Genomic DNA, 15279 nt, shown 5'->3' on the forward strand with positions numbered 1-15279 from the left:
ATCATAAGAGCAAAGAGGGAGACACTCAACCCCAGCTGCATGGGTTCATTAGACAGATGTAATGATCTGTGTGTTTAACATCTAGTAACCTGGTTACAAGTTGATGAAAAATATAAACACTAGTCACTTTTATGACAATTATTACTTTAAACCCTCAAGGTCTTTTACCTAACAACTGCAGAAATTCCACAGTAGATCTCTCAAGGGTTGTTTTGGGACACATGGTTTCTGTGCTATAAAAACACAGAAGATAACAGCAAATTCTCTGAGTTACACTCATGGATGCACTTATACCATCCTCTAGTTCTTCTGGGTCCAGAGTTCCAGGTATGTCCTTTCACTGTTTGGAGAAGAAAAGTTCCCCATTCCTAGGATAAAGCAACAAAAGTAAAATCACATACCGAGTTCACTTCCTCCTTTGGTTGCCCAACAGAGGCAGTAATGCTGCATGAGCTGCTCAAGAAGCTCCATTTCATCCAGGAATTCAAGCGATTCTATTCTGTGGAGAGAATGACAACAGAACAATATAGGTTTCTATGTTTAAAATGAAGATGGTGACTCATAGTTATGAATATGGAAAAATGTCATGATATTAAGGGGAAAGAAGCAGGCTACACATAGTACAGATGGTGAGGTTCCATTTTAATTTACTTTTATTGGAAAGAAAACATAGTATAAGCAAAGTAAGTCAAAAGACAAATCACAAACTAGAAACAGAAATTTATAATACAAATGACAAAGAGTTGATTTCCTTGCTATATAAAGAGCTGTTAAACTTCAAAGAGACAAACTTCTAAAATTCATTTAAAAGATGGGAAAAAGACCAGTTCACCAAAAAGGAAGATGTTTTCAATCTCACATATGCAGAAAGAAATAAACTTCAATAAGAAAAAATTTTTAAATTCATTTAAAATGGGGGGGGAAGATCAGTTTACCAAAAAAGAAAGAAGTTGTTGGATTCATGTGTAAGAAAAAAATGTAAATTAAAATGTAACATTTCAGCTATCAGATTGACAAAAGTCAAAAAAGTTGATATACATTTTAGCAACAACATGAAAAAAAAAGTGCTTCCTAAGTTACTGGTAGGATTACAAAATAGTATCTCCTCTCTGGATGGCATCTTGATAATCTCTATCAATGTTTAAAATGTACATCCTTGGACTCAACAATTCTGCCTCTAAGAATGTATCCTCTATGCGTACAAAGATGTATGTGCAAGAGCATTCACTGCAGCATCATAGCTCCAGTGTGGTAAGAAGCAAAGAACTGTAAACTAGGAGAGACGGTTGAATACATTTAAGCACATGGATGTAACAGGACACTATGCAGCCATTTTAAAAATGTATTAACATGGAACAACCTCCAAGACATATCATGGGATTTAAAAAGAAAGTTGCTTAGTAAGGAATGTGCACAGTATACCACTACCTACGTAAAGGAAAAGGGAGACACGTATGTCTACGTATGCACAGACTACTTTGGAAAATACAGAAGAAACTAGAAACGGTGGCTTTTTCTTATGAGAGGTGGTGGTAGGGTGGGCTGTGTTTGCTTTCACTCTATATACTATTCTGGTTTTTTAAAAAAATTATATGCATGAATGACTTCAAAAAAGCATTTTAAATGTAAGCTTTTAAAAATATATACAGAGAAACATACACAAACATATGGAAATAGCTTTTAAAAAAAGAATCTGTTGAAATATGTGCACACTTTGGAGGAAAATTAAGGCTTTTCCAAAAAGTGTACAGAAGAAAATAAAAAATGATCCATATTCCAACTATTTACAGTAGCCGTTGCTAACAATCTCATACTGCCATTTGTCCAGGCTTTGTTCGTGTGTGTGTGCAGGTGCCCATGGGAGTGTACACATGTGCACATGTCTGTGCATGTTTCTGTATTTGTACATTCACTCCCACCTTGGTATGCAGGCCCAAGGACCACATCTGAAGTGAGAATGACTATACATAAAGTGCTTTGGTTGCTTCCCAACTAATCTTACCAGAAGACATCCAAGGCAGATTTTCTAATGCCAAGTACCAGGAAAAAGCAGCACCATACTGAAGCCTCTGGGATGGTTATTACCAACTACAGCTATCAGGAGACACCACTGATTAGAAAGCTGTTCATGAGAATGTAAGCTCCCAAGGGCAGGCATATCTTTTGTGCTATTTTGATCTTTGTTGTATCCCTTGTGCTTGGAAGAGTACCTGGCACACAGCAGACACTCAGCATGTGTTACATGAATAGGCTCACCTTACACTTCTTATACTCCAGTTTCCAGCAAAAACAGACACAAAGCTAAGAAGGCTATTCAGCCTGGGATGAATAGACAAAAGCCCATCCAATATCCTTATCTGCCACCCGTTAGGGTTACATGTTGCTGTGTACAAAAGGCCATGGCAATATCAGACAAATGATTGCCTAAAAGCAAGTTACTTTCCTTGTGGTTGGTGCTAGTGACAGACTCCTCTCTGGGTATCTAGAAGAGGTGCTAGAGCACGCACCCCCATTACAGATGCCAGACCAGGGATATTCAAAATAGTCGTCTTGACACATAACAAATGAAAACCAATCTGCAGGAAAGGATACTTCTAGAAGAATCCAGGAAGCATCAACTCGATCACATGGACACAACACTTTCTTAAACCTTCAAGGCTCCCATTGCCAATTATTCATATATGTACTTGGCAAAAGCCACAATACTGTTAAATGTTAATAAGTTATATGCAGCAGCAAAGCCAAAAATTCATCTCATGATCTTGTAAGAGATCAAGCACTATTATCTTAAGTCTCCAAAGGCAAGAGGTAAGCATAACCCCGGAAGCACAAAATAATTATAATGAAATGAATAAAAGTGAGCAATAACACTGTACACAGATGCATATATGTTGATGTTTTCTCCAGTGTTGTCTGTAACAAGGAAATTAAGACAAAACAAAATAGAAAACCAGACTCTACAACTAAATGTCCAGGTACACACAAATTATCAATATATTATGTCCACATATCAATGTAATTATGTATGCCTAAACAGGATATGATAACCCTCAATATTTTGATACGTAAAGATAAATACAATCTATTGTTAAGTTTTAAAAAGGGAGCACGGTTTATAGACCAATGTATGTAGTGTGAATCCATTTAAGAAATACAGATCTATGTATAAATATTTATATATGTATAGGAAAAGAATACGCCCCATGATGTTAACTGCTACCCCCAGAGTGTAACTCCAAAACGGACTACTTTATACTTCCTGCACTTTTATATTACTTGAAAATTTTTTTAGAACAACTATATGTTTCTTTTATAATGAGGGGAAAAGTCCATTTACAAATCTGCCAGCAGATTTTTTTCCCCTTACATGACCTTGAACGTCATTTTCCTCCCTCTCCAAAACAGGGATTACAGAAAATTGCCAATGTTGAGGTTGCTCTGTGAATTTTCCGTGTGTAATTACGTATGTTGACTGAAGCAATCTGTTTTCCGCATAAACCCTATCTCAGCTACTAGCTAATAAATTACTCTCAAGCTCCTATCAATGTTTAACTTGTTTCGAAATGGTCTAGTTAGAGCTTTGTTTTGTTTTTTGAAATTAAACAATCACGCCTGGAGCTCACAGTGAATGAGGACAGAGGTCCACTGCCAAGCCCATACCTGGTCACTTCAGCGCGCGGTAACCTGCTGTACAACTCCATCATGTCCACTGCGGATGCCGTTTCCCACCCCGTCGACAGCAGCCGTTCTTTCTAAAACATGCGGTAAAGAGAAATGGAGAACAACCAGGCGCTGCCGTGCAAATCTGAGACACTTAAGCACAACAGACTTTCTCTAAGACTCCTCTTGCAATAGGCCATTCTGACCCCTAGCATCTTTCTTCTTTTTATGTTTCACGTTCTATATTGAACACACATTATCATGATGGGGGAAGCTCACTCAAGTATATCCACAGAGAAATAAAGGAAGAACTTTTCTATGAGCAATGGTTTTGTAAAGTGTTCTAGGGTAATGTCACATGAGACACTTAAGAACCTATTTAAATGGGGGCAGGCATGGGAAATGTCCCTAGCAAATGAATGACATTTCTGAAAGAGGGAGGGAGACTATAGATTCCAGGAGATTTCAGGGGGATATTAATCACATACAAAGTGTGGATCATGTTTGGATCCCAATTCAAACACTAGTATATCTTTTAAACAATTCGGGAAAATGGAACGTGGCCTGGGTTGGGTATGAGATGCGATGAAGGAGTTACTGGCAATTTGTTAGGTGTGATAACCGTATTAGCACTATCCAGGGGAAGAAAGTCCTTATTGGTAGGAGACTCACACTGAATTATTTACAGGTGAAATCATGTACTGTCGGATTGGTTGGAAAACATTCCAGTGCCACCAACAAAAAATTATGTGGGGGACTACATGAAACAATATTGACAAAATAAGAAGTACTGAAGCTGGCTGAGGGGACACGGGGGTTCATGTTGCCATTCCCTCTACTTTTATGTATGTTTGGAAATTTGCATAATAAAGAGTTAAAACAGTTTATAGGAAATGTAAATTTAAAAAAAAATGTAAGAGATGGCATCTCGCTCTGTCACCCAGGCTGGAGTGCAGTAGTGCAATTATAGCTCACTGAAGCCTGAATTCCTGGGCTCAAGGCACCCTCCTGCCTCAGCCTCCCAAAGAGCTGAGATTACAGGCATGTGCATTGCTACTTTTTCTTTAAGAGACTAGGTCTTGCTCTGTTGCGCCCAGGCTGATCTTGAACCACTGGCCTCAAGCGATCCTCCTGCCTCAGCCCCTGAGTAAATGGGATTATAGGCTTGAGCCACAGCACCCAGCTGAATGTGTATTTTCTACACCAAGATGCCTAAGCAGGACTTGGACTGTCCTAGCATCATGAACTTGTGGCCCACATGGAGCCCCAGCTGCTTGTGTCGGGAGGGACTTAACAGAGCTGCTCACATTCTCTTATGTGTGAAGGGAGAATGCCCTTTCTTACTGGGCTAAGGGTAAAAGCAGATGTCCCAGTCTCTGCCCACTGACCTGTGACTCTAATGACTTGCAAGTTTCTACTCCTGCCAGATCACACTGTCGTCTCCGCAGGTTTTCAATCATGATCTGCCCAAACCGATCACCCATGTTCACCTGGAAAGGGAAAGGAAGAGGCTGGGTATCACCACAAGGGGGTCTTTGTTTCCTAAATATGCAAAATAAAACAACAACATCCCAGTTCTCACCAGGCAAGGCCTGTGTGTGATAACACACACCCAGTGCAGGTGAAGGAAAGAGGAGCAGCACTAACACACAGTGCTGCTGGGAGCAGATCTGTGCAGCTCCTGGAAGGGCAACTGTGCGGTGTACATCCATTTCAAATGCTCACCCTGTCACCCAGCAATTCCTCTGACAGGTATATGCACACGTGTATGCTAAGATGTGAGAATGTTTACTACAGCATAGGAAGAATCTGGAAATAGTCTTCATTTGGGATTAAATATATTCTGGCATATTCACAAGGAAATGCTATATAGCCATGAAATCAGAAAAGGAAAATAAATACACATATGGCCATAAAATGACCTCTAAGGTAATCTCTTCAAAAGCAAAGTATAAATCAATATGGATAGTATGCTCCCATCTGTAAGAAAAAACAATCTCTCTTTATATGTACTAGAATGTGGTAGCATTGCTTCCCAAGTTAGAGGGCTGACGTCTGGGATAGGAGAGAGATTGGCTTTTCCTTGTCTACCCTCGTATAATTTTTATTTTTGTACTCTGCATGTGGTATTACTTTTTCAATTAAACTAGCTTTAAAAAACTGTAATTAATCCATATATACAAAAATGCCAGAAAACATAATTAGTGTACACTATTTTAGCATACACACTATTACTCTATTACAAGGTATCAAAAATTCATCACTTTAACAATATGTAACATGATGCCCAGAGTTCAGATGAGAACACTGCCAGTCAAAACCCAATATTATTCTCTTTTCATGGTGAGTAAGGCTTATGGCACTAAAGATCAGACTGCACACTAGTCATTCGGGGTAGGTGTTCATGAGTACATACTCTGTCATTTTATTGCCTGGGTTTGACATTGAGTTGACACTTAACAACTGACAGGCTGAGAACAAGCTGCCTAACTATGTGCCTCAGTCCCCTTGCCTATACAATCAGGATAGTACTAGTACCTACCTTGTGGATTGTTGAGATAATTAAATACATTAGTATAGTAAAACTGGTAGTACAGGGAAGGCAGGGAATATAGTAAGCAAAATCTAAGAATTTGCTATCATTACTTTAGGATCATTACTGAAATTATCATTCATATGGTCTCATCATTTTAAACTACTGATTAGGAGATAATGTAAGGCATGTCAGCAATGAATACACATTGTGAAGTTGCTGATTTTGTGTTTGTTAGGAAATGACTGAATTAAGTTAAATGTTTACTGTTTGCAAGGTAAGGGTAGTAGGTGGGAGCTGAGCCACTTTACTGTGGACAACATATTACACATTGGCACATTCCCAAGCTTGCTCCAAAGTGACAGGGTCTATTGTCAAAATTCACATCATCCATATCTCTCATATGATGCTGAATAAATGCTTGTTGAACAAAAGAATACCCAAGTCCAACCAAGTGAGCGAAGCTGCATGCACCCGAGACGTGTGGAACTATGGAAAGGTGACTTCGTTTTCCCCAGGTGTGGTGTCTGAAAGCAAAGATAGGTTCCCAAGATTCATTCACATCAAAATAAAAGACCGATGAGGACAGCTGCCATCACATCCATTCCTCAGGATAAAAGACGGAGTCTGAGGAAGGTTCCCAATTAAAGAGAGGGAGGGAAGCAACATCAACCAATCAAGAACCATCCACACAGGAACCTGGACCAGAAGGGAGCTGGGAAGGAGGTCGAGAGACCAAAGTCTAACCCTGGATCTGTCCATAATTATGTGACATTGGGCAAGTCCCTCACTGCTTCTATCTGTAATAAAATAAAGAAAATGAGATTAAAAATAAAGCTAAAACAATAAAGTATTCAGTGGTTATCATGTGTTTACCACTAAACATGAATTTCCACAATAATGCAAAGAGCTAGGTATTATCCCTTTAAGAAAAAGAACTGGGGCTCAGAGAGATCCAAAAACAGCTAAAGCTTAATTAACAGCCAGGCAATGCAGTAACTCAGCGTTGCATCTATCACCTGACTTACAGCTCACATCAACCCTATGGAGTGGGGACTATTACTATTTTCAGATAAAGAAACAGACACAGAGGTGATGTAATCTGTCTAGGTCACACAGCTAGAAAGTCTACCTCCAGAGTGTGGACTCCCAAGCACTAAATAATGCTGCCTAAGGTCACAGCCAAGAAGAGTTAGGGCCAAGGTTTAGATCCAAGCTGGATCATCCCAAAGCTCTAAAACTCTTTGACACTAAATCGGAACAAGCCAACAGGCAGCCAGTGAATCAGTCAGTGATATTAGAAATTAGGACATTTGAAACTGGAATCCTACATTTCTAACTTCTCTTGAAAAACTGGGAGTTCTGGCAACTCTAGGCTCACATGCTCACCTGGTAACAACTGGCTGGAACTGAGTAATGGCCATACTCAGGACATGGGACATGGGAGCTCCAGTTCACCACAGTCCCCCAATTCCACACTATTTACACCTGGCCAGCTTCCTCTATCTGCATCACCTGCCTGCCCCTGAAGGCCCTAAAGTTTGCTGCCCCAACACTGATGGCAGCCCACATCTCCTTCATCACTTTCTATGATTCTATAGTACATACAATGCTAAAATAAAAACTCAAAAATCTTTTGTAAAGGCTAAGAGGGAAGGTCCAAAAAAATCTGGCTAAAAGTTTGCCAAAAGTCAAGAAATCAGGAGGAGAATTGCTGGAATCAATAAATACGGGAGACATGTGAGTGGCCAGAGGCAGAAAGAAAAGGAACAGGATAAGGAAAGTATATACTGAGGGGCTGAGAGAGGGGAAGACACTGCTGGAGGCCTGTGCAGAATCCCGATCTCCTGGGCTTCCTTTTACCTGTTCATAGTTTATCAACATGGCCGTCTCAAAACTGTTGGCTGCCCACTTGAGGAGGTTTGCAGACTGCTCTGGAGTCATATAAACCAGCACACATTCAGCTATCAGGAGTGTTGGCAATCTTAAGAGAAGAAAACAAAAGCACAGAAGTATACGTTCATCAATTCACAACTCTCTAATCGTACCTACACTGCCACACTGGCAGGGCAGCTTACCCTCCAGGAAACTCAGAAGGACTGAGCAAGCCCAGCATGGATCAGTGCAGTGGTACATGTGTGATGCCATCACAGCCCAAAGGTGTATACTGTGAAAAAGTGAGCCATGATTTGTTTGGCTTCTGAAAATGTGTCAACTGTGTGGTTGATAGTAGACATGGCTACAAATTCTTCCTGCTGTCCACTCACGCCATGCCAATGCAACATTAGAGTCTCTCATACAAGAGGTGGAGTTTATTTTCCTACCTCTGGAATCTGAGCCAGTCATGTAACTTGATTTGGCCAACAGGACAGTAGCAAACATGATGCAAGCAGAAGCTTGAAAATCACTTGCACACTGCCACTTGCTCTCTTGCTGCACTTGGAAACCTGAAGCCACTGTGTGAAAGAACCCAAGCTAGCCTGCTATAGGATGAGAGGCCTTGTGGAAGAGAATGAGACACCCTAGCTGACAGTCAGTCCCTAGCCAGCCTGCCCACTGTCCACACATGAGTGAACTCCCAGGGATGTCTGCTACACACCTGGCCCCCAGCAGAAGAACCATTCAGCAAAGCCCAACCCAAACTATCAATTCACAGAATCCTGAGCAACTGAATTGTAAGCTGTTTTAAACCAGAGTTTGGAATGATTTGTTACACGTCAAAATCTGAATGATACAACCCAGAACTACTGGTATTCATTTAATAGATTCTAATTTTTATATAAGCTTTCACTATCAAGAATTGAAAACATGAATAGTTACATTATAGTTATTAGTATGCACTCTCAATTAGGACACCCAAAGTAATCAACAAATCAGGACATAGGAAAAGCAATAAACTCCTTAAAAGGTATCTAAAAGTCTTAACTTTTAAATAAGAACACTGGCAGCCCACAAATTATGCAAGTCAACTGGACACAATTCATGCACACTTTTTTTTTTTTTTTTTTTTTACTTCCTTAGGCCCAAAATGCAAGAGGAGGGGCAGTTTTCTTGACTAGTCTGGGACAGGGTCAGTGCTGAAAGGACTAGGGAAACCTGGAGAAACTCTCTGCCCCTGTCTCTAGAATGCTCCTTCCACAGGCTTTTCCTAGTTCTTACTGCTCCTTCTCAGACTCCTTTGCTGGGGCCTCTTGCCCTCCCCCTGGTACTGATGTTCCTCATTGCTGTTTCTCACACGAAGAGAGTGGGTTACTTTCATCTGTTTTTACTGGTGGGAGATCTTAGAAAAAAGTTGTAAAAAAATCTGATGTCCAGCAAGAAACTGGTTGAAAAGAGCATGGTGCACCCACCCAACGGACTGCTACGTGGCTCATAAATATGATGCTTCAGAATTGTATTTATTGACATGAAAGCCATCTGCGGTCCCCAGAGTCAAGTGTCCTACGATATGGTTCCCGATACTTCTTCAGAGCAGGCATCACAAGAGTAATTAAACAGTCCAATGAAGTTAGCTATTTAATGTCTTTTTTCCTCACACAATGTATAAGCTGTTTTGTTCATGTCTCTGTAGAGAGTACTGTAACTTGTAGATTCTCAATTATTTGCTGAATGAGTGAATGAACACATCAGTTACTATGTATGTACAAATACATATACATACACACACACATTTGATTATTTTAAAAGTTTCAAAAGTGTATGCATAGCATGACCACATCTTTAAGAAAACTATATATTCACAAGTTTAGGCATAAAATTTAAGGTGGTTATGTCTGAGTACTGGCATTAGGAGTTATTTTTATGTTCTAGGAATCATCAGAATCATCAGTGACAGCCACAACTACAGAAATAAACAGCATTTCTGAGATTGTTTTTAATAGTTACCAACAGCCTCAACTGCTAACATTTATTGTTGGGTTCTATTACTATTCTCATTTGTCAAAGGAGGAAACTGAGACAGAGGTGAAGTTAAGATGTCTGAGGTCATGGTCCAGAATTACTAATTACTACTACACCCTTTTCATGTGATAGTCCGTTTCTTCTTTGAGCTGCCTCGTTATCTATCCTTTGCCCATTTTTCTATGGGAATTTTGTTTTTTTACGTTTATTCTTTATGAATCCTGGATGCTAATCCTTTGTTTATATGTGCAATTATATGTTCTTATCCATATATTGTCTTCTCTCAAAGCTTGTTCATGAAATTAGGGACCAGTGCTTTAGTAAGTAACACAGGTGGTTCTGATGTGGAAACAGATTTCAACATTGCTGCTTAAAAATCTCAGAAATATTCTCTAAGTAGCAATGAAATGACAAAACTTACAGAATAAAAAATGGGACATGCATATTATGCTGCACTGCCAACTGCCCTTATCTCATAATTAGCATGAAATCACAAATGAGTAACAGATTAAGAAAAAAATCTCACTGTGTATTCATGTTACATTTCTTTAGTTTCTCCTCCAATTCATGCGTATCTCGGAGATCTGCTCCAATAATGGCATATCTTTTTGAATCCAGTGTGTGTCCATCTGCAAATGCGAGAAAAGACAAATTCAACAGAAATTAATCAAAAAGATAATTCAATGGATATGGCTTTGTTTTTGTAGAGACAAGGTCTCACTACGTTGCTTATGCTGGTTTCAAACTCCTGGCCTCAAGCAATCCTTCCACCTCAGCTTCCCAACGTGCTAGGATTATAGGCATGAGCCACCAAGCCTAGCCTGGGATATGGCTTTTCATGGTTTTATTGTTTTTCCCCATTATAAAAATACAGGCTCATTGTTTAAAAAAAAAAAAAATCAGATAAGAGGGTGAAATGTAACCAAAAATCATACCTTCCAAAGACAACTGTTGGTGTTTTGATGTATAACATTCCAGCCTTTTGTTATCTCTGTGCTCAAGTTCACATACACAACAAAAACACATTCTCTCCCTCTCTCTCATGGGTGCACATGCACACACAAACACACATCCAAAACAGACCAAAGATCCTCCTGCCTCAGCCTCCTGACTAACTGGGACTACAGGCACAGGCCAACATGACTGGCTACTTTTTGTTTTTTTGTTTTTGTTTTTTTAGAGATAAGATCTCACTATGTTGCCCAGGCTGGTCTCAAACTCCTGGCTTCAAAGGATCCTTCCACTTCAGCCTCCCAAAGTGCCAGGATTATAAGTGTGAGCCACTATACCTGACCCACGTGTGTGTCTATTCACATAACAGTCTCTGTGTGCCAGGCACTGTACTAGGGTCTAGGGACACGGCGGTGAACAAGACATATGGGGGTCCCTGCTCTCAGGAAGCTTATATGGTAGAAGAGGGAGAGTGACAGTGAATCATTAAATAACTGAATAATCAAGATTCTATCAGAGAGTATTTAGTACAATGAGAAAAACAGAGTGAACTGTTGGCCATTGCAGGAACAGGTGTTAGCCAAAATTTTAACTCCGCAAAAACAGATAGTTAACTTTTATGAAGAACATAATCAGCAATGTGAATTATTGAAAGAAGATTTCTGTAGGAATGTAGCATTTCCGTGTGGTATCACGTCAAATCAAAATGACTTGAATATTTCTTTTTTTTTTTTTTTTTTGAGACAGAGTCTCGCTTTGTTGCCCGGGCTAGAGTGAGTGCCGTGGCGTCAGTCTAGCTCACAGCAACCTCAAACTCCTGGACTTAAGCGATCCTACTGCCTCAGCCTCCCGCGTAGCTGGGACTACAGGCATGCGCCACCATGCCCGGCTAATTTTTTTTTTTTTTTGTATATTTATATTTTAGTTGTCCATATAATTTGTTTCTATTTTTAGTAGAGACGGGGTCTCGCTCTTGCTCAGGCTGGTCTCGAACTCCTGACCTTGAGCGATCCACCCGCCTCGGCCTCCCAGAATGCTAGGATTACAGGCGTGAGCCACCACGCCCGGCCGAATATTTCTTTGCAAGGTAAAATGAAGTCTATATATGATACAGGGCAAAAAATCCAAGCATTTTGAAAAAAGCTATCTTTTCAACACACTTCTTCATAAGGAAATTTTGAATGAACATTTTCACCAGTTAGCAAAGGTCGCTAACTGACTTTAAGAACCATGACCTCACACTCAAATTAGCATTTTGGCCTCACCTAGTTGATATCACCAAGGCACCTAAAGAACTATGGATGGAATTGACTGTGCTCTCAGTAGATGACACTTTAAACTCATTGTTTGATGCTAAGAAATATCCAGTTGAAGTATGAAAAAATGGAGAATACCCACACCTTCAGCAACATGCCCAAAAAATGCTTTCTTGCTTTTCAACCATTTACTGTTGCAAATCTACATCAAGACGCCCTTAAGGTCACAAATGACTGATACCTATATCTAGAGGATCAACTGAAACTGTGGACCTCCATGCATGCTGCACCCAAATATTCAAATACTGTCCAACAAAAAGCAGACACAACAAAGTCATTAAAAAGTTAACTTTAAAATTAACAAATAGGCCGGGTGCGGTGGCTCACACCTGTAATCCTAGCACTCTAGGAGGCTGAGGTGGGAGGATCGCTCGAGGTCAGGAGTTCGAGACCAGCCTGAGCAAGAGCGAGACCCCCGTCTCTACTAAAAATAGAAAGAAATGATCTAGACAGCTAAAAATATATATAGAAAAAAATTAGCCGGGCATAGTGGCACATGCCTATAGTCCCAGCTACTCAGGAGGCTGAGGCAGAAGGATTTCTTGAACCCAGGAGTCTGAGGTTGCTGTGAGCTAGGCTGACGCCACGGCACTCTAGCCTGGGCAACAGAGCAAAACTCTGTCTCAAAAAAAAAAAAAAAAAATTAACAAATAGTTTTCATTTTTTTGAAATTATTAAGTACATAGATTTTTACAAAATAATATACATTTTTAAGTATATCTAATTGAAGTTTCTTGAATGTAGCCTTATTTGATTACAGTTAAATTAATGCAGACTTCCAACATGAAAATGTTCCCCACCTCTGTCCAAGGCCTTCACATGCACTCACCACTCACTCACTGACCCACCCAGAGCAACTTCTAGTCTTGCAAGCTCCTTCATGTGAAGTACCCTACACAGGTGCACCATTTTTAATCTTCCAGACCATATTTTTACTGTACCTATGTTTAGATATATTTAGGAACACAGATAGTTACCACTGTGTTACAACTGCCTACAGTATTCAACAGAGTTTGCAGCCCAGGAGCAATAGGCTATACCATTTAGCCTAGGTGTGTAGTGGGTTCTCCCAGCTAGGTTTGTATAAATACATTCTGCAATGTTCACACAACCATGAAATCACCTCATAACATTTCCCTGTCATTAACAGATGCATGATTGTAGTCAAACAAATGACAATCCTTTAATAGATACTACTTAAAATTTGTATGAGTAAAACAAATGGTTGGAAAGATATTTTCTGTGGAAATTTTATTGGGACTGCAGCCAATAGGAGGATGAGTAATGCATTCATTTTACACAAAAGGAGAGTTATCTGGTCGCCAGATGTTTCCTGTGTCATCATGTTAACCATTTGTGAAGGCCATCATCACTGAGCACATTCTCTGACCTGAATTACTAATAACCCCCTGAACTTCTGTCAAACACAAACAGAAAACAATGGAAGACTGTGGTAGAGATTTACCCATAACTTCAAAGGCTTAGAAATAACACAATGTTAGAAACATTCATAATTAAAAGTTGAGCAGAAAAATTGGGGGAAAAAATTGACTGCGGGGGCCAAGTAGGTAACAGAATTGAGTGAAACAGGTCACGCATAGGAGAACAGGGAGCAGTGGAGACAGACCAGAGAATGCGTGACTCCTCTGAATGAGGGGCCACCAGTCATCGCTGGACAGGAATCAGGGTCTAATGTTGCCACATATTCTGATTTTTCCAAGGAAAGCTGGAAAATTGAGATTTTCATGAAAAATCTATTTCTGAAATGTTGGCAACTAATTCAAATTCTTTTAAAAAAAAATTCAAAAATCCAAGACATCATATAGAAAGTTGTTTTAAATACCCTGATAGATACAAGTGCAACCGTGATACTAATACAAGTGCAAATATATCAGCAGAAGTATATGTTGTACGATTGATCTCATGGAAATGGATAGCAGAATGATGGTTACTAGAAGCTGGGAATGGTGGCAGGGAAGGGGTAGAAAGTGGGGATGGCTAATGGGTACAAAAATATACTTAGATAGAATGAAAAATATTTAAGGCACAACAGAGTGACTATAGTCAATAATAAGTTATTATATACTTTAAAGTAACTAAAAGAGTGGAACTGGAATGTTCTCAACACAAAGAAATGATTAAATGCTTGAGATTAATGGATACCCTAATGACCCTGATTTGATTATACATTGTATGGCTATATCAAAACATCACACACACCCTACAAATATTATATAGCTATTACCTACCCATAATAATTACAAAAAAAATTTTAAAGATGTGTAGGTTGTATACTAGCACACATACACACACATCCCAACAAACAAAGAAATGAAGGAAAAATACTGATACAGTCCACATTATATGACTTAGGTTAAGGATACTTGCCCATCTGAAGTGTGTCCTCTGAATGTAATTCTATAATGGGGTTTGATAGGGGAGGCTTGTTTCTGTGGGAAGATGGGAAAGAGGAGAAAGATGAGTCAATTTACTCATGAGCTCATTTACTGCAAACTACAGACACTCACTACAGAAATGGCCAATACATATGGCTATTGTTCAAAGCAAGTGCCACTCTAAAAAGGGCTCAGTTTAATTGTATTTGACCCTGGGCATATACAGTAAAAATTCAGTGGATACGGGTCTAAGCCTTCCATACTCAGCATATGATGTCAAAATCACAAACTGACCATGAAGCACCTAGACTAAGAAATAGCTAAAGACAGGCTCACAAGAACGTTTCAATGATTTTTAGGCCATCTCTAGTTTCTTGCCTATTCTTAATCAAACATTTTGAGATAGCTATTATTTGTCATAGGCAATCAAAAGAGTTGACTCTTACACAAACCTAAAGTTCAGTAACACTTATAATTTTCCCAACCCAGAATATGCAAAAAAAATTAGCTATCACAGAGCCAA

The 15279-nt window shown here is 39.5% G+C and overlaps 1 protein-coding gene across 4 annotated transcripts in view; it reads right to left on the minus strand.

Annotated features, from left to right (window-relative positions):
- Window positions 1-15279, minus strand: part of LCMT1 (leucine carboxyl methyltransferase 1) — a 77791-nt gene that overhangs the window by 41807 nt on the left and 20705 nt on the right. For 3 of the 4 annotated variants that reach the window (XM_069485896.1, XM_069485894.1, XM_069485897.1), the window contains exons 5-10: window positions 14749-14810; window positions 10620-10722; window positions 8057-8177; window positions 5049-5150; window positions 3661-3752; window positions 402-499 (exon numbers count right to left, since the gene is read on the minus strand). In XM_069485896.1, coding sequence (XP_069341997.1) covers window positions 402-499; window positions 3661-3752; window positions 5049-5150; window positions 8057-8177; window positions 10620-10722; window positions 14749-14810 — 578 coding nt within the window. The remainder of the gene's footprint in view (window positions 1-401; window positions 500-3660; window positions 3753-5048; window positions 5151-8056; window positions 8178-10619; window positions 10723-14748; window positions 14811-15279) is intronic. The other variant, XM_069485898.1, reaches the window with a different exon arrangement.

This window comes from Eulemur rufifrons, chromosome 14, assembly GCF_041146395.1.
Source record: "Eulemur rufifrons isolate Redbay chromosome 14, OSU_ERuf_1, whole genome shotgun sequence".
NCBI classification, from domain to species: domain Eukaryota; kingdom Metazoa; phylum Chordata; class Mammalia; order Primates; family Lemuridae; genus Eulemur; species Eulemur rufifrons.